General features: G+C 43.8%; 1 protein-coding gene across 1 annotated transcript in view; it reads right to left on the bottom strand.

Moving 5' to 3' along the window:
• The window catches only part of Atp10a (ATPase phospholipid transporting 10A (putative)), a 186,169-nt gene extending 163,502 nt beyond the window's left edge, over positions 1-22,667 (bottom strand). The window contains exon 1 of the mRNA XM_077800152.1: positions 22,157-22,667. Within this exon, the coding sequence (XP_077656278.1) occupies positions 22,157-22,608 (452 nt within the window). The 5' untranslated portion in view covers positions 22,609-22,667. The remainder of the gene's footprint in view (positions 1-22,156) is intronic.
• Positions 22,668-23,989: the final 1,322 nt, after the last annotated feature.

The following is a 23,989-nucleotide window of genomic DNA, read 5'->3' as shown; positions in this document are numbered from 1 at the left end:
GAAACTAACATCAGTTTTTGACAAATAAATGGAGTCAATCAATTCAATAAAGAAAATTTTGCTTTTCAATAAATGGTACAGGAACAATGGACATGCATATGCCATAAAGAAAGAGAGAGAGAAAAGAAGAGAAAAATACCTAAACCTCACAGATCTCAGGCCTGGAGGTATGTGCCTGTAGTTCTAGCTACTCAGAAGGCTAAAGCAGCAGGATCATGTGAGCCCAGGAATTGTCTCAAAAATCAAGGAAAAAATTTCTAGGTAAAAATAAAATAAAATTAGGATCTAAGATGAGGCAACAAATTCTTAGACTTGACATTAAAAGCACAATCCACAAAAGAAAAAAATGATAAACTGAACCTCATTGAAATTAAAAACATTTACTGTGAGAAAGATTCTGTTAAGAAAAGACAAGCTGGGTGCAGTGGCATACGCCTGTAATCCCAGCAGCTGAGACAGGAGAATCATGAATTCAAAGCCAGCCTAGCAAAAGTGAGGCACTAAGCAACTCTGTGAGACCCTCTCTCTAAATAAAATACCAAAAAAATAAATACATAAATAAAAATAAGGCTGGGGATGTGGCTCAGTGATCGAGTGCCCCTGATTTCAATCCCCAGTACCAAATAAAATGAAATAAATTATAGACTAGAAAAGGATATTTGCAAAAATCACTTATCAGACAAAAACACTTGTATCCAGAATACATAAAGAACTTTCAAAAGCTCAGGGTGCGACTCAGCAGCCTTGGATTCCATCCCCTGCACTACAAAAAAAAAAACAACGAAAAATGAACAAGCGAAATGAAAACAAAACCCTCAAAATCAAACTTAAAAAAAAAAATCCAAATTAAAAATGGGTGCCGTAAAACAGTTCACTGAAGAAGATATAAGGGTAGCAAGCAGGCACAGAGGGTGAGTCAGACTGTCAGCACAACGGCACCTGGGTGTGGAGCAGGACGACTTGGAGCTCCCACTCGGTCTCCTTCTGGCTTCCCCTTTGGCCAGACAGATCCTCTTTTAGTTCTGTTTTGTTTTGCTTTCATCTATGCCTGTCGGTGGTTCTGGTTATGGGATTCCTCTGCCCAGTCTGGGCACACAGGGAAGACAGAACAGAAGCCCAGGACCCACAGTATTGCTGCCCCTGAGTCCTTTGGTCCCAGCCAGGCTGCCTTATTCCTTTAGTTTTCAATGTTCTTTTATTGTTGTGTGTTGAATTATTTCCAGAATCGAGTTTTATTTACAGGGGAGGAGCAGGAAAAAGTGAATCGATACCATCTTGTTCTAGAACCAAAAGTCCCTGTTTTTAACATGTTTCCATGAACTGCTTAGAAAACAGGACTACTGTTCCAGTTTTTCTCTTTTTTTTTTTTTTGCATTTATGTGCATTTTTTTGTGATAGTTCTGTAGGAGCAGAAATATTTTCATACTATGCTGAACAAAATTTACAGCATCCATGTGTATGATTAAAATATCAACAGTCTTTTTTAAACCTCAGTCATAAACATCATCTCTGATGTTATAAGGTCTCTTTTCTAGTTAAAAGTCTATGATTCGTGTTGGGATATAGTTCAGTTGGTAGAGTGCTTGCCTAGCATACACAATGCCCTGGGTTCAATCCCCAGCACCACAAAAAAACAAAAATGTCTTTAATCAACCATCTTATTTAAATATCAAAATGACTTCACTCCACTAGCCAGCTCAAAACCTGTGTTCTGAATGGATGCTATAAGGTTTTAATAGTTGGAAAGGCAGGCACAAAATTAAATGGTATAAACACATGTCCAACATGGTCACTTTCATATACCTGCACCCTGGGACCAGAGGGCTGACATGAACCTTAGAAGCAGCAGATTCCTCCCCCAGAGTCCCACACCTCTGGACTCTGAGGTGTGACAGCAGCATTCCAAACATCACCACCCAAGCACACATCACTGAGTGCTGAGGCTTCCAGGGAACACAGCTCAAATACAGATAACGGAAGGAGTAAGTGGAGGGAGACAGACACAATTTAGATGGGAAGGGGGACATAATAAACTCTTAAGAACCTGGCTGAACTTTGCCTCTGGATTGACAGTATGATAGATTTCTCCCGAACCAGATCCCAGATTTGGTGCAGAAAAGAGTCACTCTTCTCTGTGCAGGGATTTATCATTTGTATCCCACATTATAGCAAAAATCAGTGAGCACACACACACACACACACACACACACACACACACACACACAAGCATACACACGGACATAACCCTTCTAGGCATCTTTGAATGGATACAACTTCCTTCAACATCCCTCCCTGAGTACTAACCTCACTGATTCCCCTGTCTTCAGAGATCATTCAAAATATCCAGAATAGAATAGGACAGATATTTCAAGGATACTCAGAGAGAACTCCTCCCTCCCCTTTCATAAAGACTGACACATGGCTTCGAACATCAAACTCCCACCTTTGAGCTCCCTAGGAAAATCATGCCAGGCCTACAGATAGTGCCAGAGACCCCAGGAACTCTAGAAGCTATTTCTGGATGGTCCTTCTACTTGGTGCAATTGTCTAAGTTCAAGAACACTTAGGTCCTGACATAAAGGACTGGAGTCTCTTTTTTAACCTATCTCCCCTTTTTACCTATCTCCTCCTTCTCTTGGTCTTGAGATACAAGTTTGGAGGATTTGTCTAAAATAACAATACTGCAGTCAGGGGTGTAGTTCAGTGGCAGAGAGCTTGCCTGGTATGCACAGGTTGTAGGTTCTAATCTCAGTACTTCAATTTAAAAATTAATAATAAAATAAAATCACCCTTTGATGAAAATGACAATGTTCATCTTTGGTTTAAGACAAACCAAAGGTATATAAACCTTATTATCATTAACTTACATAATATGAAGAAGCCAAAATGTCAGAAACAAATGACACAAGGCCACAAAACACATATTAGGTGTCAAAAATACCTTTGTCATACACCGTGATTACATATTTATTATTTACAATTGGTTATATGTCACATAATTGCTTTCAACATTTTCATAAAAAGGAGGAAGAATTGGCCATTGAATAGAAAAGACATTGAAAAAAGCAGACCTTGAGTTTTTTTCTCCACAGCACATCTTTCAGCCAGCTGGAATCGAATCAAAAAGGAGGACTCGTAAACTGTGACCTCAAGTTAAATTATGATGCAACTAAAAGGAATTTTATGGGGTATTCCTAAACTGTGGATCTTGCCTCTGGTAATGAAACTTAAGAAAAATTTTCCTACTTATGACCATGTTCCTAATATATTAATTTTTATGATGTCCTACTTTCAAAAAAGATTGTTAATTTCTTGAGCAATCAAAAGTGAACCAAATAATTAAAACTGCTTTCCTTTAAAAATAATTTCCATCTTCCTGTGGGCTTTTAAAATGTAGAGAGAGCAAGACTTCTCATGGTGCAGCCCCACCCTGTCCCTTACAGGCCCTTCCTGCTGCCCCATTCGCCTTGAGTGGCAGAGGGCAGGAGGGCTCCTTGCCTGTCCACGCCTCAACCACATATCAGGGCAGACACAGCCCTGAGCTGGCTGCAGCACAGTTGGGTACCAGGGACCCTCCAGACCTGTCTGTTGATGTGCTTAGCCCAGACTTCAAAAGGAGACGCTTGGTGGAACTGCCAATCTGCATGACAATCTTAGAGACACATGATTTTAACCACTCTTTGTCTTAACTGATAAATTTTGGTCTGGCTAATCTGCCTGTTCCTCCAATCACTCCAGTCCAGCCAACTGCAAGCCTCTGATTTTACAAGAAGGGTCACAACCCTGAACAAGGGTCATATGAAAGCAATGAATGAAAAGTTTCCATGAGAAAGATCCCCCAATTTAGGAAGAAGGTGTGGCACCTGTGTGTGATGTGGTAAACACAGGCAGATCAAGACCCCTATTCTCATGCTCTTTGGCCAGCAAGTCTCAGGAAGCAACTTCTCATTCTTTGACTGCAGAGAATCAGAGCATGAACAAAGAGGATAGAGTACGCATAATATTAAGGGAAGATGGAGGTGAAATAATTAATTTTAAAAAAAGCTCAAAATCAAGAAATCAGCACTCTCTCTGTGTGGTGTGTGTGTGCACACGTGTGCGCGATGCATGTGGGTGCGCATGAACATATCAGAGGCCATGTTGATGATGGATGATGATGATGCCTGCCACCAACACTACCAGCACACACTGATCCTTCCTGGCACTGTTTCTCAAACTGCCCCAAGTTCACAGTCATGCCCCTGCTGCCAGGAAAACAGGGCTCTTACTCTAGACTCAAGAGGAGTCTTGATGTCAGAAGATAAAGGTTAGGATAGTCTCTAAGCAACAACATCACAAACAGAGCACTTGAACTACACTCAGCTGATACCAAGTCTCCTGAGCTTATTGTGTGCACCTGCCCATGAAGTAATGTGAGCAAACACCAGGCTAGTACCCCTGGACACCTGTACCACCTTGAGTTAAGGGGCCAAAGCAATCTTCTTAAACTGCATGAGAGCAAACCACAAGGTAAATCAGGAAAAGACTTGTTGCTCTGGTCACTACCCTGATTATGCAATCGAGGATAGGGCTCTAGAAAAGGGCATCCAAACCAAATCCATGCGAAATACCTCCATACATGAAAAGCACAAGATACTCATGCATGCACATGGCAACTTGGATCACGTAGCCAAAAGACGGAAACAACCCAAGGGGCCACTGATAGCTAAGGAGATAAACTGAAGGTAGTATATTTGCACAATGGAATATTCAAGCCTTACAAAGGAAATTCTGACACATGCTACATCATAGATGAATCTTTGGGGCATCAGGCTAAGTGAAATCACACAAATATAAATACTTATGATTCCACTTGTGTGAGATATTACAGAAGTTAAATATTCATAGAGACAGAAAGTGGAGTGGTGGTTACCAGGAGCTGGGAAAGGTGGGAGGGGAGTAAGCATCTAATGGGCATAGGGTTTCAGTTGGAAAAAATGAAAAAATTCTGGAGATGGATGATGGTTATGGTTGCACAGCAATGAATATCCTTAAAGCCACTGTGCTGGACACTAAAAATAGCAAAAAGAGCAAAAGTTATATATATTTTACTACGATAAAACAAAAATTTTAAAAAGGAAACTCTGACACCTGCTACATCATGGATGAATCTTGAGGGCACTGTGCTAAATGAAATAAGCACAATAAAGAGCACGCTTAATGGGCACCAGGGTGGGTGCCTGTGGAGCACAGCTCATGAGCTCAGTGATAATGGCAAGTCCCCTGTGAGCATGCTGTTCATTATGGGATGGAAGAAAGTCAGAGCACCCCATTTCACATGCCTCCACTCTCAGAACTGACACCCACAGTACACAGAAGAGCCATTCTTGTGCACACAGGTGGACATCCAAAGTGGCCGCAGGTTGCCTGGGGTTCTTTAAATTTTGTAAGTATCCCTGGATAAGAAAAAAAAATCACAAATGATGTGATCTAAAATGAGCACATGGTGAAGTTACTTGAGGATACTCTAGGCCAGACTTAAAATCACTGGGATACAGGGAAATACTGTAAATTTTGTCTGTAACTGCCATTTATCTTCCTCTTTCATTTATATCCTTGTAAATATTTTCTTTTTCTTTTCTTTTTGATGGAACTGGGGTCTGTAAATGTTTTAATGGAAGTAATACACAAAGAGACATGCACACACATAAATGCATTACATGTCTATAATTTATAAATATGAACAAAGTGAGTACATAAGCACAAATACTTTTTATTGATAGAGCGTAGTATCAACAACAGTTGGAGCAAAATGTGGTACCCTACACCTGAAATCCCAGCTACTGGTTGAGGCAGGAAGATCACAAGTTCAAGGCCAGCCTGAACAATCCAGAGAGAACCTGTCTAAAAATAGGAAATAAAAAATGCTGGGGATGTTGCTCAGTGGTTGAGCACCCCTGGGTTCAATCTCTATGCCAAAAAAAAAAAAATTAGAGACAATTAATTAGGGAAGACAAAACAGAAGCTTTGTTATAATGAACCAGCTACTGAAGAATCTGTGACATTTAAACTTTTCTATAAAGCAAACATACAGTTTCTTGTCGATTATTTTGTTAAATTGGGGGTCCTGGCATTATCTGAGTAACTATCTGGCTTTAAACACTTGCTCGCTGGGAAGCCAGAAATTTTTAATAGCTTGGTCACATCTACACCCTTTCAGGATATGAAGAGTAGAGGATGCTCAGGTCACATAGCACACAGCAGCTCTGGGTAATGTCACCTGGGCCATCAGACCTCTACCACTTGTCCTGTTCCCTAGTCCAAAGGAGCTGAGACTTCCCCTCCTGGGCTGACATCTCCTCAAAGGGTCAAAGAAGTAGTTTCCAGCACCTCACAGAACTGGCTAAGAGCTGTACTATACAAGTTCACAAAAAGTATACTGTACAAGAGAAATGTGAAGTTTTACCACTATTTCAATGGAACAAATGGTAGCTTTTTTCACTCCTATCATGTCTTCATGACCCCACAATGCAAAATGGAGACATTCCGTGTATTCTCAGCTAATGCAATTACTAGTCATTTTAAACTGATATGATCTCAATCATTAGCTACACACACACACACACACACACACACACACGCACACACACAAATGCTATAGTTTAAGAAGCTGATGTCTGTTTGTTAGACTCTCCCATAAATACAGGATGTATTACTTTTCTTTTGCTTCCGTAACAAATCACCACTAATCAGTAGCTTGAAACATACATTTGTTATCTTATAGTTCTGTGGGTCAAAAGTTTTGACCTGGGCCTCACTGGAGTAAAAAATCAAGGTTCCAGCAGCAAGGTGTTGTTCCTTGTGGAGGCTCCAGGAGAAAATCCATTTCCTTGCCTTTTCCAGATACCCACAATTCCTTGGGCAATGGCCCCTTCCCCCTTCTTCAAAGAAACGATGGCAAACTGGGTCCTTCTTATAATGCATCTTTCTGCCTCTTCCTCCTTCTCCTCTTCCTAATTACACTGTGCTCACCAGGATACTCCAGGATAACTCCCCATCTCAATGTCAGCAGATTAGTATGAAAGAGAAAAATCACAATGGAGTGGGGAGGGCAGTGTTAATCAGGTCTCAGACATGTCCCCCAGGAGCTAAACCTCTGAACTGGACTGAAGACACACCTATCCCTAGATGAGACCTAACCTTTGAAATATTGTGAACCTCTGCTGCTGCAGAGCCTCTGTAAAATGGGCCCCTTCTCCCAAACTATCCAGAGACTGAGACTACACCTAATCCCTTTCTAACAAGACACCTTAACTTTTGCCAGCACAGATCACAATTCTTGACTAACAAGTGATACAATTTCCAACACCCTTAAAATAGAAAGTTATAAATACAAGCACCATTTTGTAAAACCTCAAAGTCCCAATTTCAAGACTGCTTGAATCTGGGTTTTCAGGACTGCAATCCTAATCAGTGCCCCCAAATGTAATTTTCTTTGCTCTTGACTGTGTTGATTTCATTTGTGGTTGATGTCAGTAACCTCAACTGCAGCTACAACCAATCCCACTTTCTCATGTAACCTGGCATAGTCACAGGTTCTAAGGAAGAGGACATGGACATCTGGGGAGGGAGCATTTATGAAATTTATTCTGCCTACCACACAGGTGTCCACCATGCCATGACTCACATATAAGGAGGATTAGTTCAGGAATTAGTCTGCTCATTCAATCTGAGATGCTGAGTACCTGCTGCAAGGCAGGAACCATGGGGACAGGGAAATCTGCGGCTCCTAGAGTGGCCCAGTGAGTCAGGAAAGAGACTCCACCACTAGAAACTGCTAGAGCAAGGGAAAGGCAGTGGCAGGGACCTGTGGTTCATGGCCTTCAAGACAAGGGCTGGAGACAAGCTGAGAGTGACACGGAGCCAAGAGGGTACAGATGTGTGCACAGTGGCATAGAGCATGTGCCCTAGGGACGCCCACCCCAGGAAGGTCCAGGGCTGCAGTCTAGTGTGCAGGAAATCTGGCCTCACTGGGAGATTCCAAGATTCAAAGACATAACATTTATAAACTGAAAAAAATCAGGTGATGAGGTGCGTTGTGCCATAGCTGAGGGTCTAGCAAAGGCAGGAGTTGATAGATAAAGATGTGAAGTCAAATAAAAAGGTTAAGAGCATCCGAGGGATTGCCTCCAGCAGGATTGTTTTTAAAATGTAAGTTTTGTTATTATTCAAGTATGGCTAAGCCCACAGATCAAGAAGACAATTGCCTTTGAAAAGATAACTTGCTGGGGCTCTGGGTAGCTCATAGCAGAGCACGTGCCTAGCATGTGAGAGAACCCAGATCTAATCCCCAGTCCCACCTCCACCCAGCCACCCACCCCTGCCAAAAAAAAGAAAAAAAAAAAAAAGAAAGTGGGCAAAAAGTAGGGGTACATAGTCTTCAAGAAGAGACGGCACAATACTCTAAATCATGCAGGACAGGAAGGAGGGACAGAAGGGAGCACTTTTTTATGGTCTCTATAAAAATGAATATGGAAGGCAGGGCAAGAAGCCTTAGGATTGGTTTGCATGAATAATTTCAGCAGGTGTTGGGTGTAGGAGCTGTCCCTAGGTTTCTGGTACTTAGACCTGACTATGGTAATGAAGGAAGCCTGATAAAGAAGGTGGTTGGGGCTATGAGCTGGGACTAGTTGGTCTCCACATAGGTGGCACACTCCTAGGAGAGAGGTGTATACCTCTAGGGATTGATTAGTGAGCCCTGGAAGGGGCAGGTCCTCTGACCAGCAAGGCTGCAGGCATTAAAACATCAGTACATACAAAATGAAGACACAGCCAATAAAGGACTGAATCAGCAGGAACTGATTTAAGATGTTACTGCATGCAGGAGTTGGGGACAGAGCCAAGCATAACAGACCCCATGCTCCCTCCACTCTTCAGAGTCCCCTTCTCCAAGTCCCAACAGTGTTAAGAAGGAATTCCCATTAAGTCCTGGACTTCACAGAGGAATTAACAGGATAGGAAACTAAAGAGGGAAAAAGGGAAGTAAGACCACAACAAGGGAGGAGGTTAACAGTGATAGATGGTGAGCGTAGCCACAGCTCAGGGACTCAGCTCAGCCTCCTATGTGAGAGAACACGGGGGCCTCTGCAAGAGTGGCCCTTCGGCTCACAGCCCACGCCACCAGCTACAGTCTGCAATGCAGCCACCAAAGTGCAATGGAATGAGTCAACTTTTTAACCTACTTAAGGCAAAAAAGGGAAAAAAAAATATAGGACTGGGAATGTAGCTCAGTGGTATAACACTGGCTAGCATGCATGAAGCCCTGGGTTCCATCCCCAGCACCAGAACCAAAAAATTAAAACGAAAACAAATAAACAAAAACATGTAGGGAGGGATTAGAAGTTGAAACCGTTATGATGATGCAATAAAAGTTTAATACCAAAACAGTCGCCGGGAGTCATGGCACATGCCTGTAATTCCAGCTACTTGGAAGGCTGAGGCAGAAAGATTGCAAGTTACAGGCCAGCCTGGACAACTTAGAGAGACCCTAACTCAAAATTTAAAAAAATAAGATAAGAGCTGGGGATGTGGCTCAAGCAGTAGCGCGCTCGCCTGGCATGCGTGCGGCCCGGGTTCGATCCTCAGCACCACATACAAACAAAGATGTTGTGTCCGCCGAGAACTAGAAAATAAATATTAAAAAAAAAAAAAATAAGATAAAATGAGCTGGGGATATAATTCAGAGGTAAACCATCACTGGGTTCTATCCTCAATACCAAAATAATAATAGGGCTAGAGATGTAGCTCAGTGGTAGAGCACTTGTCTACCGTGTACTAGGCTCCCTGGATTCTAATAAGTGTGTTTGTGTGGCGGGGGGGTGGTTCTTTGTTCAGAGAGATACCCCCAGGAACAGTAGCCTCCTCCTAATAACTCGCTCTCCTTCTATGTTGTCTTTTCCCCTCAGCTTGTTCAGAGTTTTCAGAGTCAATAGTTTTTTTGTTTGTTTGTTTTTGTTTTTTTGTTTTTTTGGAACCACTGTGCATTAGAAATGACAAAGACAAAGAATGGGGATGGATTTTGTCATTGAAACAAAACTGATTTCCAACTTGGCAAAAAACTACAGGGAGAGGCCCCATCTGTGTCTGGTATGATCTCTGGCTGGACCTTGGGGGGAAAAAAAGCCCAGAAAAAGATTGTGACCACACCGTCTGGGTTGGCAGCAGGCCAGGAGTCACCCAGGCGTAGCTGGTGAGTGGGCGTCTGGGCCAGAGCTGACCTGAGGACTCCACCTTCAATCCCTCTCCAGCTACTGTGACTCACTGGGTCAGCTCGCCCTGATCCAGGAGGCTGCAGGAAAGGAATGTAGGTAGAAGAACCCAGACAACCAGGGTGCATCTGCCATGCTCACCTCTCAACCACAGCAGAAACATTCTGCATTTATCACCAAGATCTCCAAGGCATGGAGTGACAAAGGATAGAACTTGGAACCACAATGTAACTGTCTTCACCTTGATTTTTTAAAAATGTTATTAGAAAATATATATTGGGGCTGTGACTGTGGCTCAGCGGTAGAGCGCTCACCTAGCATGCGCAAGGCCCTGGGTTCGATCCTCAGCACCACATAAAAATAAATGAATGGAATAGAGGTGTTGAGTCCAACTACAATGAAAAAAAATAAATAATTTTTTAAAAATTGTCAAGATGGGGCTGGGGATGTGGCACAAGCAGTATCGCGCTCGCCTGGCATGCGTGCAGCCCAGGTTCGATCCTCAGCACCACATACAAACAAAGATGTTGTGTTCCCCGAAAACTAAAAAAAACAAATAAATATTAAAAAAAATTCTTTCTCTCTCTCTCTCTCTCTCTCTCTGAAAAAAAAATTGTCAAGATCATTGTACTGTCATGTGTAACTAATTAAAACAAATTTAAAAAAGGAAAAAAAAAGAAATATATATATTGATGTAGATGTATTTTTAGCCAAAACGGTACTTATGGCTGGGGGTGTTGCTTAATGATAGAGAACTTGCCTAGCATTCTTAAAGCCCCAAGTTCAATTCCCAGTATCACAAAAAAAGAATCCTAGTGCAATGTTTTAAGACTTGAAATAACTTAGTTCAAGTATCTGGTGACACGCTGGGTTTTCTGCCATCCCATTACTCCTCACCTACTGAATTCCTTTAGAGTCAGAAGTTTCCATGCAGGATAGCACTGATGAGAGAAGACAAGCAGACACAGATGCTGGGGAGTGGACCAGGGGTTCCACAGAACTTTGGAGGTAGGGGGCCAGTCCAGTCAGACCAGCATACCCTCAGGTCTGTTCCCACCCTGGGGCCTTTCTAGGAAATCTTTATAGTTCCAACATGCTGCAAATCTGGTGCTGAAGGACAAATAAGGCAGGACCATGAACTGACCTGCAGCACCTCACTATCAGAAAAGCAACGGGTCTCCAGAGCACGGATAGACTTCTCCTGAGAGGTCTTGTTGGCACAGCTCTGGAAGGAAGCCTTCTATTGTGGGACTATGTTTATTTTCCTTTTGCAAACCAGAAACTTACTTTAGGTTTTTCATTTTTACAACTGTTAGTAAAGAAAAATGACAATTTCAAGCCGGGTGTGGTGGCGCATGCCTATAATACTAGTGGCTCAGGAGGCTGAGACAGAAGGATGGCGAGTTCAAAGCCAGCCTCAGCAACTTGGCAAGGCCCTAAGCAACTCAGTGAGACCCTGCCTCTAAATAAAATACACAAAAAAGAGCTGGGGATGTGTCTCAGTTGGTAAGCCCCCCTGGGTTCAATCCCAGGTACCAAAAAAAAAAAAAAAAAAAAAAGTGATGATTGCAAAGACACCGTTAAGTCAGTGAACTAAATTCATTTTTCCCCTAGAAAATCTCCCCAAAAGGTTATTTCCAAATCCTATCAGATTAGTAGTACATAACACATTGTCTTTGCAATTATTAAGCAAACAACCTACTGTTACCATTTTTTTCATCAGTGTTTTAATCTACTGTGGTATATTTCAAAAGAAAATATTTGAGAGGCTGGAGTTGTGGCTCAGTGGTAAAGCACGTGCCTAACACATGCGAGGCCCTGGGTTCGATCCTCTGCATCACATAAAATTAAATAAAATAAAGGTATTGTGTCCAACTACAACTAAAAAATAAATATATATTTTAAAAGAAAATATTTGAGTCACCCAAGGTTATCCCTGGATCCTTGGCAATCCATAAGGTTTAGCAATAAGCTATTTTCAATATTTCAAAATACTTTTCAGAAACTGTACATATACTTGTGATAAAACTAAACAGTCTAAATAATATCTAAAGAGCTTTGTTTTTGTGATAGTAGAGATGAAACTCCCAGTCTCATGCACACTAGGTAAGTGCTCTATCATTAAGCAACATCCCCAGCTGTAAGTGCCCTTTTGGCTGAAAGTACATCTACACCATTGTCAGTGTCCTAACAATATAAACAAATATTTTGACCCAAAACTGAACAATACTAACAATAGTTGTAGCATCAGTAATTACTCACAATGACTCTCATCTAATCTTTTCAAATATTCACCTGCCCGTCAGGCATTGCACCCTACCCTTTGGGTGCATTACATCCCTTATTCCTTTCAGAACATCCAGAGGCTTTTATCCAACCCCTGATTTAATAATATCTTCCTTCCAATTTAAATGAGGAGACTGGACCAAAGAAAGAGGTACCTGCCAGCATCTACCTGCTGGCAAAGGTTCTACCTTATTGAGGGAATTTTAATTATCCCTGGTTAACTTAAAATAGGTAAAAGAATTCCATCTTACCCTACAAAAATAGTTTGGTAAGCAAAGTAACCCAAACTCCAGTATCCCCAGTGGAAAAATAACCAGAGGGTATGTGCAGAACAATACATAGAAACTGTACTCCGGGAAAATGCAAAACAAGTAAACATAGAAAGCCAAGCTAAGAGTATCCTAAAAAAGGAAGAAATCAAAATAGCCTCCTCATTTTTCCTGTAAGTTCTTTCCCTTTGCTATATATAGTGAGGTAATTCTTGTACAAATAAGTCCAATGGCCTCCTCTGTTACAGTAATTCAGCTGGAAGGAGCTGGACCATCAAGCTGTGACAGGCAGGAGACTGACTGTCACACAACCTCTTTTCAATCTTCCCCAGTCAAAGAATACAGCAGACACATGGACAAGCTTTGCCTTTCCGATGTTCTTCCAAAAATATTTTTCAGTGGGTGTTTGATTGGCCTTTGGGGTTGGGACTATCCCAAGTGAGGCAAAGACATGACATACCTGGCTCACGAGCACCAAGTATCAGGAACACTGGCAGTCACAATGACACTAAATATTTGCCAACACATCTGAAGGCAGTACTGCCCCCCAGGTGAGACTACCTGACCCCTCCCTTGCAGGAAGATGTAATTTCTAGAGTTAAAGATGACCATAGTAAATCATCATTAAAAAAGAATAAAACTAGACCATGACAGGGCAGTCAGGAACAAGCACAGTGGGCTTCACAGAATAATGAAAGCTACAAGAAAACTTCATTTAAAAATAACAAGACTAGGAAGGTAGAAAGCTCTGGGTTTCAACTCCAGCAAACTAGCCACATACCCCAGCCCATCCCCCAAAAAACAAGGCAACTCTGGGCTACTTGGGAGGCCAAGGCAGGAGAATCACAAGTTCAAATTCAGTCTCAGCAACATATATTATACAAAATAAAAATTTTTTAAAGGGCTGGGAAGTACGGTGGCACAGACCTGTAATCCCAGCAGCCCAGGAGGCTGAGGCAGGAGAATTGCAAGTTCAAAGCCAGCCTCAGCAACTTAGCAAGGTCCTAAGCAATTTAGGAAGATACCATCTCAAAATAAAAAAATAAAAACAAAAAGGGCTGAGGATATAAGCACCCCTGAGTTCAATCCCAGGTAGCAAAAAAAGTGTGGGGGAGCTGGGGACAGAGCCCAGTGGTACAGCACTTGCTTGACATGTGCAAGGCCTTGTGTTTGATCTCTAGTACCACAAAGGGGAGGGGGCAGTGGAGAAGGCCACTTGTGGCTTCAGAAGTAAGAGTGGGAAATGCATAAAATAAGCCTGGGATGTGAACCAAATGAAATGATTAGAAGTTATATTTAAAGGACTCTGAAGTCAACTTGACTGATTCCTACTGACCAAAGAACATCAATTACAAAAGTAACCACAATGACCTCAAAACAATCAACCACATTCAAATCCATGTATTCATGATAATAACTTATAAAACCAAAAAGACAAAGACTGGATGTGTAGCTTAGTGGTAGAGTTCTTGACTAGCACACACAAGGTCCTGGAAATAACAAAAATAAAAAATTTGCTGCAGGCAAGAGATCTTGCTATTAGTGTGTGGGGGGGGGGGAGAATTTGAGGAGAAACAAGACAGCAACATAGTCTCAAGGCTCTACCCAGAAGATATTATGAATTGCAAAATGGAAAATAGTAAATGAACAGTGGAAAAACCCAACAGACACCACTATGACCTCATGCTCAAGGTTAACGCCATCAGCAGTAAAGGCATTCTGTCACCATTTCCCGCCCCCTGAAATCATATGCAGAGAAGGGTACACAATTTCTGTGGTATTCCTACCCAATTGAAATTGGCAAAATCTCAATCTAATTATGAGAAACAACAACAGACCGACCCCAATTGAGAGGAACTCTACTAAATCACTAACTAGGAGGCAAGACCTCCAGGAGTGAGGAACTCCATAAATCCTCACTTCCATAAAAATGAAAAAGCAGTGGCAAAAATTTCCAAATGAACTTTGTCAGAACTCTGGATATTAACAAAGGCTTGCCACAATCTAAAGAGAGTTTACTCAATAGTAACTTCTGAACCTCACCCAGAAAGTCAGCTGATTTGTATCCATCCCCCTTTCCCAGCTCTGTAGAATCCATAAAAACTAAAAGACTCCCAGCCACAGTTACCTGTGAAAGCCAACTGAAGGGGTCCTGCACACATGAATCTCAGTGGTATTGCACTTGCCTAGCAAGTATGAGGCCCAGGGCTCAATCCCCAGCGCCACTTAAAAAAAAAAAAAAAAAAAAAAAAAAAAAAAAAAAAATCAATGTTATATATTATCTTAAGCACTTGACAAACCAACACTGCTATTAATTAATTAATTTAGTTATTTGCTGTTATGAGGATTAAATTCAGACCCTTACACTTGCTAAGCATGTGCTTTACCACTGAGCTACATCCCCAGTCCCCCTAACACTGTTTCTTAATAAAAACACTCAGTAAAGTAGGACTATAAGGGAACTTCCTCAACCCAATAAATAGCATCCACAAAAACCTTCAACAAAAGCTGGGCTTAGTGGCACACCCCTGTAATTCCAATGACTCAGGAGGCTGAGGCGAGAGGATCACAAGTTTGAGGCCAGCCTCAGCAACTTAGCAACTTAGCCCCTAAGCAACAATGTCTCAAAATAAAAAGTAAAAAAGAGCTGGGGACATTGCTCAGTGCTTAAGCATCCCAGGGTTCAAGCCACAAAACCCTGGGGTGGGGGATACCTATAGCAAGGGCTAAGGGTGTTGTTCAGTGGTAGAGCACTTAACTAGCATGCATGAAGCAATATAATACCCTAGGTTGGATCTGATCCCAGGCTCCACCAAACACACACCCACATACACATGCACAGACCTAGCACAATACTTAATGGTGAAAGAAAGTCTTCTCACTAGGATCAAATACAAGACAAGGATTCCTGTTCTTGCTATTTCAATTCAACAATGTACCGGGGCTTCTTGCCAGGGTGTTTAGATAAGAAAAAGAAACATAAGGCATCAGGTTGAAAAGGAAGTAGTAAAACTCTTTTTTACAGATGACGTGATTGTATGTTTAAAAGCCCAAGTAATCTACAAAACAAGTATTAGAAATAACAAATGAGCTAGCAAGGTGGCAGAACACAAGATCAATGTGCAAAACACATGACCAAAGCCCATTAATACATTAATGAAAAAACTGTTTAGATCTAAATAAAGATTGTTGCTTAATGAGTACTTTTGGGGCTGGAGGTGTAGCTCTGTGGTAGAGTGCTTCCCTGACAAGGACAAAGCTTAACTTCATAGTCTTGGTCTTTGTAATATAGTTAAGAATAAAACTTTAGCATTATATAAAATTGAATGCAGAGTGTACATGAATCCTATATTATTTTTGCAACTTTTCTGTATTTTCAAAATAGAAAGCTTAAAACTTTAAGAAAGCTAATTGGTTACTATTGGAAAATTCTACTGACCAACATCAAGTACTTCTCCCTCCTTTCCTGCTTTAGCTGGGGGATTATTAGATGAGTGGAAGAGTTTCTTTACAAAAGTCTTTGCAGTGATAAATGAAAGAATTCGATCATCACCACCTTCCATCCCTGAACAAAGCAACGGATGTAGGCAATGATCCTCCAATGGCTGCCAACATCACGCCAAGAGGCACAGCTGGATGGTAATGGCATCTGATTCTGCACAGGCTCTCTAAGTGCAGAACACCACCTATGAATGTGGTTTTGACCAAAAGAGTCATTTAAACCTGAGCTTCATGAAGCTCTGAGAAAGTGTCCAGACTCACCTTTCGTTTTACAACAATTACAGTAGAGAGCAGCATGTTCCTGCAAAACCACACAGAATTCATGGCCATGAGCAGGCCTTGGGAAACCCCACAGGACAAATAACCCATTTCAGCAAAATAAATTGCAAAGGCAACAAAGAGAGAGAAGAAAAGTTTGAGGCCAGACTCAGCAATTTGAAGAGACTCTTGTCTCAAAGGATATAGCTCAGTGGTGAGTGCACATGGGAAACTCTGGAATCCTGAATACAGAAAAATGGCTGAGGATGACCTCAGTGGTAGCGTGTCCTTGGGTTCAATCCCCAATACCACAATAAGTAAATATGTAAATAGAACACTTTGCTCAATTGTTAACAAATGAAAAATAAGAATCAAGCTAAGAACAACGGGCTGTACTTTGATAGCAACCAAGTTTTTAGGGAAAGAAAGGTTCTTTTTCCACTATAACTTGACCACATGAGCCCCCAAATACAGGATATAAAGTAGATATCAAAAGAAAAATTATGGCCAGGCACAGTGACACACACCTGTATTCCCAGTGGTTAGGGAGGCTGAGACAGGAAGATCGTGAGTTCAAAGCCAGCCTCAGCAAAAGTGAGGCACTAAGCAACTCAATAAGACCCTGTATATAAAGAAACTACAAAATGGGGCTAAGGATGTGGCTCAGTGGTTGAGTGCCCCTGAGTTCAATCCCCAGTACCAAAGAAAAAAAGAAAAATTATTTCCAAAAACATGGGAATGGCAATGTCAAAATATTCCTCAATCACCCCACATACTCATTCACACCTCCTGGGTCTTGTATTTGTGGCTGCTTTTGCAAATATTTTACTCCAAATAACAAAAAAGATGTTGGGCTCCCCAGGGAAACAACGCTTTGCTGCTTTAAGAGGGAGGGGAGGAAAGAATATACCCCCAAAGCTAAGCACACCAGCAAGGAGGAGCTTGCTCACCAGGAAAGCGGGGAGGACACAAAGGAGAAAAGACAGAGGAGAAACATGATAATCGAAAACCCTGGGAAGAAAACAAAAGGAGGATTTTGTTAGGTAAGACTATCACCTTCTGTCTACCACTGAGCTATTCCAAAACAACAAATCATGAAGTGTACACGGTTAGACTGGTAACCCTGGCAAGCTGGGGAATGCGGAGAGAATTGAAGGGAAGAGAAGTGAGGAAAAATAGGGCAATTCCTAAAGAAGCATAGAGCAGCCCTATCTGTTTTCCCAAAAGATAACAGAAGATCTGGCATGGTGGGCATGCCTGTAATGCCTGTGACTAGGGAGACTGAGGCAGAAGCATCACAAATTTGAGGCCATCCCCAACAACTTAGTGTGGCCCTATTTAGTGAGACTCTGTCTCAAATTTAAAAAATAAAATAAAATAAAAAGGGATGGGGATGTATCTCAGGGGTTGAGTGCCCCTTGGTTCAAAACCAGGGCCAAAAATTAAAAAAAAAAAAAAAAAAAAGGACAATGGAAGGATTATGAGGGGTGAGGGGCTGCTATCAAATCCCAGTACAGAGCTCAAAAGATTCAGGGGAAGATCATCACAGTTTATTTTGCAGAAATACTACTGCTTCCATCATCCTTGAAAGAGCAGCTGAAAGGTGCCAGTAAGATTATATTTGGGACAAGCTCCGGGATATAGTTTACTGGTAGAGTACATGCTTTACCATCATTCAATCCCTAGTGTTGCAAAAAAAAAAAAAAAAACAATAATAATGATGACATGCCAGGTGCGGTGGTGCACACCTGTAATCCCGGCATCTTAGGAAGCTAAGGGAGGAGGATTCCAAATTCAAGGCCAGCCTGGACAACTAAGTGAGACCCTGTCTCAAAATAAAAAACGAAAAGGGCTGGGTCTCTAGCTCAGTGGTAGAGCATCCCTGGATTCAATCCCCAGTACAGCAGAGAAAAAATTAATAATAATTATAATGACAAAAATAATGGTACAGGACTGGGGGTGTAGCTCAGTGGTAAAGCACTTGTCTCGCTTATGTGAGGCACTGGGTTTGATCCTCAGCACCACTTACAAATAAATAAAATAAAGAGGGGCTGGGGATGTGGCTCAAGTGGTAGCACACTCGCCTGGCATGCGTGCAGCCCGGGTTAGATCCCCAGCACCACATACAATCAAAGATGTTGTGTCCGCCGAAAACTAAAAAATGAATATTAAAATTCTCTCTTTCTTTCTCTCTCTCTCTCTCTCTCTCTCTCTCTCTCTCTCTCTCTCAAAATAAATAAATAAAATAAAGATATTGTATCCATCTACTTTAAAAAATAATAGTAATGGTATAAATGATTGATTCACTGTAGATCCCACATCAGAATACAAAATAATGCCATCCTCCAGAGACAGAGTCAGTGTCCCGAAATGCTGCATTAATGCATGCTTTGAGCCGAGTACAGTGGCATGCACCTGCACCTATACAGCCACTTGGGAGACTGAGGCCTGAGAATCACTTGAGCCTAGGAGTTTGGGGCCTGTCTCAGTAACACAAAAAGGAAAAATGGCCAACAAATCCTTTAACTGAACCTAGCAACTAAAACAATGGCACACTTGGAGACTTGGAGGAGACACAATACAAAATTGACCCCCATAGTTCTCAGCTACACTTCTGATTGCTCTGTATTAACCAAAGGCAGCCAACAGACTGTGGCCTCACATAAAAGTCTTTTCCTAGGCTGTCCTGGTACCAGATCCCCACAATCCCAGGCTTCATGTCCATGCCTCACCCTCTTAAACCTAATAACCTGTTCTCAGTCTCTCATTGCCCTGACCCTGTCACAGGTCACCCCCTTTTCCTGTGACTCTTTACCTGCAGCATCTGCCTCCTCCTCCTTTACCTAGTCACATCCTTCTGAGTCCTCCTGTCTCGTCCCAGACTCCTGAGCACCTTGGGGAGGCTTCTCCTAAAAAGCATCCCGTCTTGTGGACCTAGTCCACAGCACATTCTGTTCCTACAGCAAGCCCTGAGTGGAACCCAGCCTCCTCCTCCTTCGATCACCAGAGCCTGGCAACACCCTTTCCAGAGCTTCAAGAACTGGGAGAGTTTGACCTGCCTTTTGGGGAACAAAGAATAGAAGTGGGGCACTGAGCTGACTGTCCTCAGCACAACTGGGAAATGAATGACAAATGCTAACAGCTGCTGCAGAAAAGGAGACAACCAACCAGGTCAGAGAGGGAGGGAAGGCTCCATCTCTTCCCCACACATGACTACCATCCCTCCCTTGCCCACCAAGGAGTACCCGAGGCCTTCCCAGGTAGAAGGCCCATTGTCTCCATAAGAAGGTAAGGAACTTGATTTAGGGGCTGGGAGGCTGAGAAGAAGGGAAACCTGGACGGTGTGGCCAAGTGGAGCTGAGTTTTCATAAGCCCATGAAGCCTTACAGTGAACACTGTTTTTAGATTCCAGTCTCAGTTTTCTCATCCACAAAATGGGTATGATGATTATTAGACGGTTCAAATGACATAATGGGTTGCACTTTACCAACTGAAAATAAACTCTATCCTGAGGTCTAAGCACTTCTTAAAAAGAGGCTTGTGGAGTTATAGGCTCAGTGATAACAGGAAGTGGCACGTGTACAAAGACTTAAATGAGTGAGAGCCCCACCCAAGTTATGGTGCAAAAGGACAGGCAGGGCAGAGGAAAGGCGTAGAGCTGTCTGGAGTGCTCACTAGAGAGACACTGAGGACATTTGTGTAAGTGGTGTCCCTCTCCCTTCCTTGATGAGACTTGTGGTGGACAGGAGCCAGGAAATTCCATGGCCCTTCCCATCCAGGTCATATTTGACCACTGGCCAGGGGCACCTCTTCTGGGCAGACAGGGAGGTATTACTCAACTGTAGGCCACCACATAAGACTCACCTCCATGCTAACCCAGCACTCAGATTCCTGGGCTCATTCCCAGACCTGTTGAGACTAACACTTTAGAAAACTATTCCTTTAACAAACTCCTCAATGAATTTATGTGAAAAGTTTGAAAAGCACAAGCACAGGAATATTGGAAAAGCTAGATAGTCAAAAAGAACTAGGTCAAATCCCATTAATGAGAATCACTTGAGCCTATATAGCAGCTGGGTGAGCTTGGACAAGTTACTTAACCTCTCTAAACCTCTGTTTACGCTATGTTTATGTAAATTAAATATGAAGCACAACCAATGCAGTGTTAAAAGTACTCAAGTCAATCTGAGCAATATAGCAAGACCCTATCTCAAAAGAAAAGTACTCAGTGGGGTGTAGTGGGTACCTATAATCCCAGCAACTGGAGAGGCTGAGGCAGGATGATTATAAATTCAAGGCCAGCCTCAGCAGTTTAGCAAAGCCCTTCTTTGTGAGATCCCCCCCCCAAAAAAAAGCAGGGGGTGGGTGGCGCCTGGGGATGTAGCTCATTGGTAAACCACCCCTGAGTCCAATCCCCTGTACCTCCACAAAAAATATTTTTTAAAAAAGTACTCAAGTTCAGGGACAGACATTCATGGTCTTCTTCTAAGCTATTCTAAGAGGCAGGAACAACCATGACCCCCATATAGTAGGGAAACTAACTATCTGTCACTGAGAGGTCAGGAGCTACCTATGATATCTTCAGTCACAATGGAGGGGGGACGCAGCAAATGTTCTCCAAGAGGCCCATCTCCACCCCTGCCACAGGTCCAGCAAGGTAAACAGGAGGAAAAGATGGGCTGGGCCTTGGAGGGCAGCTAAAACATTTGCCTTCCTTAGGGGTGTCCCAGCGACTGGACACAGCTCCAAGATGGATCTACAAGCCAAGTGACTCTCCAACTGGAGGGTCCAAGGGGAGAAGATGCAGTGGCATCCTGTACAGACCCCCACAAGCAAAGGGAAAAAAAAAAGTGCAATGACCCCCACTGGAAGGTCACTTCCTGGTACTAACCTGAGCAATCCCCTCAAAGCCTGTTTCCATCTGGAAAACAAGTTAAAACTAAGAAAACTGAACAGGAGAAAGAAAGAAAAGAGAGAAGAGAGAAAGGGGAGGGGAGTAAGAGAGAGAGGGAGGGATGGGGACAGAGAGAACTGAGCAGCCACCTAAGAAATGGTACCCAGTCTGTGGCCTGCTCACAGGTCACATTAGCGTATGCACCAGCAGAGTTATTAAACCTAACCCTTCACTATGAACTTTGTGGCGGTTTCACTCTGCTGCTCCAAGACAAAGTTACCTAAGTCTTAGTTTCATACATTCTGGTCCACGGAGCCCGGCCAAGAACTATAGCAGGAACTTAAGTAGTGCTGGGAATGAAGTACTCAGCGCCTGCCAAATTGCAGCCCTGGGATTATTCTGTCTCCAACGCGGACACAGAGTGACAGTCCCCGACAGAGGATCCTCCACATGGCCCTGCATCTAGGTCTCCCTGCTGGCCACAGAAACAGCTGCTGAGGGGCCTTAGAGACTCAACGCCTTGACCCAGCACGCGGCTCAGGTCATTATGCCCCAAGCCGCCGGACCTCTGTCCTGCGCTGTTCTACATGCCACCCCTGCCCCATGCCAACCCTGCCCAGTGGCAAACTGCATCCAAGTTCCCGGAAGAGCCCAGACCGTACGCGGACCCCCGCGCTCACCGCCCAGCCCTCCAGGCTCACCTGCTGAAGACCAGGCAGCCCAGGTGGTTGATCTCATGGTCCGAGCGGTAGCGGCTGTAGTCTTCCCACAAGTCCTTGAAGGCCGTGACCGCCAGGATGAACAGCACGGGCGCCAGCGCCAGGCCGGGCTGGAAGGCGTTCACCGCCGGCACGAAGTTGAGCAGCGCGATGAAGACAAAGTACACGTTGGCTAGGCGGTGGAACTGCTCGAATAGATTCTTGGGCAGGAAGGACAGCAGCGTGTACTTGGTGGTCTTGAGCCGGTTGTCTGCCAGGTGCTGGACACACCCGAGCCGCTGCAGCCGTTCGCCCTTGGTGGCACCCGCCACAGAGTCCTCCGCGCTCGGGGGCGGCAGCAGGTTGGAGCGCACCGTGCGCGTCCTGCCCTCCCGGCGGCGCCACCGCCTCCCCGGGGGCTCGGGCTCCTCGGCTGACCCCGACTCCCGCTGCATGGCCGCGTGTCGCCGCGCCCGGCTGCTCCGCTGCTGGCGCCAGCCTCCTAGGTGATCATCGCCGGCCACCCGGGCGCGGCGGCGCGGGATCCCCGCCTGCGGGACGCACAGAGATCGCAGTTAGCGCTCCGCCCGCCCCGCCCAACCCGCCCGGTCCGAGTCCAGCCTCCAGCCGCCGGTCGGCAGTCCCAGCAGGGCGCAGGCGGGGCCCGGCGCAGCCCGGCACAGAAGCCCCCTTGTACTCGCGCCCGCCAGCCAGCCCGCCTGGGCCGTTTCCGCCGAGGTGGCTCCTCCGCCCCGCCCTCGCTCCGCTCCCAGATTCAGTCATTCCGGATAGCGGGAAACAAAAAATAGCCCGAGTTAGAAACTTTAGAGGGATTTGGTTTCATTTCCCAGAAGTATAATTTCAATCCCAGAATGCGCCCTGCCACCGTTAGGACAGAGGAAACTGCAGAGCAGAGAGAAAAGGCAGTCTGCTCGCGGCTGGCGCGCGCTTGTCCTGAGCCAGACCTAACTTAGTCCTGGACCGGGAAATGGTCACAGGAGACCAATGTAATCAATTGGAATAAAAATCTAGAGAAGCAGTGGTTTTACACATTGTACAATTTTCAAATCTTAGTTTGAAAAGGACATGGGCTTCTAAGGACATCTCGTGATGTTGTGATTCCTATCACCTTTACAAACTTCCCTACCCCACCTCCCAATCTGCAACTACTTTCAGATTCAGTTCTTGGTTGAATTAGACATGTTTCCCTTTCTATGGTCATCGTTGCCTTCCCTTACCCACCTGAACAAGGAGATATGGCTCTTTCCCTGTCTCTTGTGTTGTATGTTTTTGTTTTGTTTGGATTTTGACTTTTTGTTTTTGTTTTTTCATGGAAAGGAGGAATACTATGCTATAGCAAAGACAGTGTGTGGTTTGCAGGTATTTGGGTCTCTTTTTCCTTCCCTGGAGAACCTGAAGTCAGCAGTATTCCTCCCATGCTGTGGTTCTGAGGTGTGGGCTATCAATCACCCAGAGAGTGACAGAGAGTTGATGATGATTGTTGGGATTGATGAGGTTGGGTAGAAGAGGGTCACAGAAGTATGGGGCAAAGGGCTCCCTTTCATACTGACAGAGAATAAGAGGAGTTTGTGGAAAGTGGACTGCAGAAGAATAAGCTTGATTCAGGATTCAGACGCAGTTAAGACCCCATTGGTGCACCACAAGTGAGACAGTTTGCTACAACTTCCTGGTATAGAAAACAAGATTTCTTGTCTTGGAGGCATGGCTGGGAGGCCAGGTGCACCTGTCTGGACTGGGGAAGCCATGGCCTCCTCCTCTTTGGAGATCTCTCTTTTTTTTCCTCCACCTCTTCCCACCACCACCACCACCACCACC

This window comes from Urocitellus parryii, chromosome 6, assembly GCF_045843805.1.
Source record: "Urocitellus parryii isolate mUroPar1 chromosome 6, mUroPar1.hap1, whole genome shotgun sequence".
NCBI lineage: Eukaryota > Metazoa > Chordata > Mammalia > Rodentia > Sciuridae > Urocitellus > Urocitellus parryii.
This window is presented reverse-complemented; position numbering and strand designations above follow the sequence as displayed.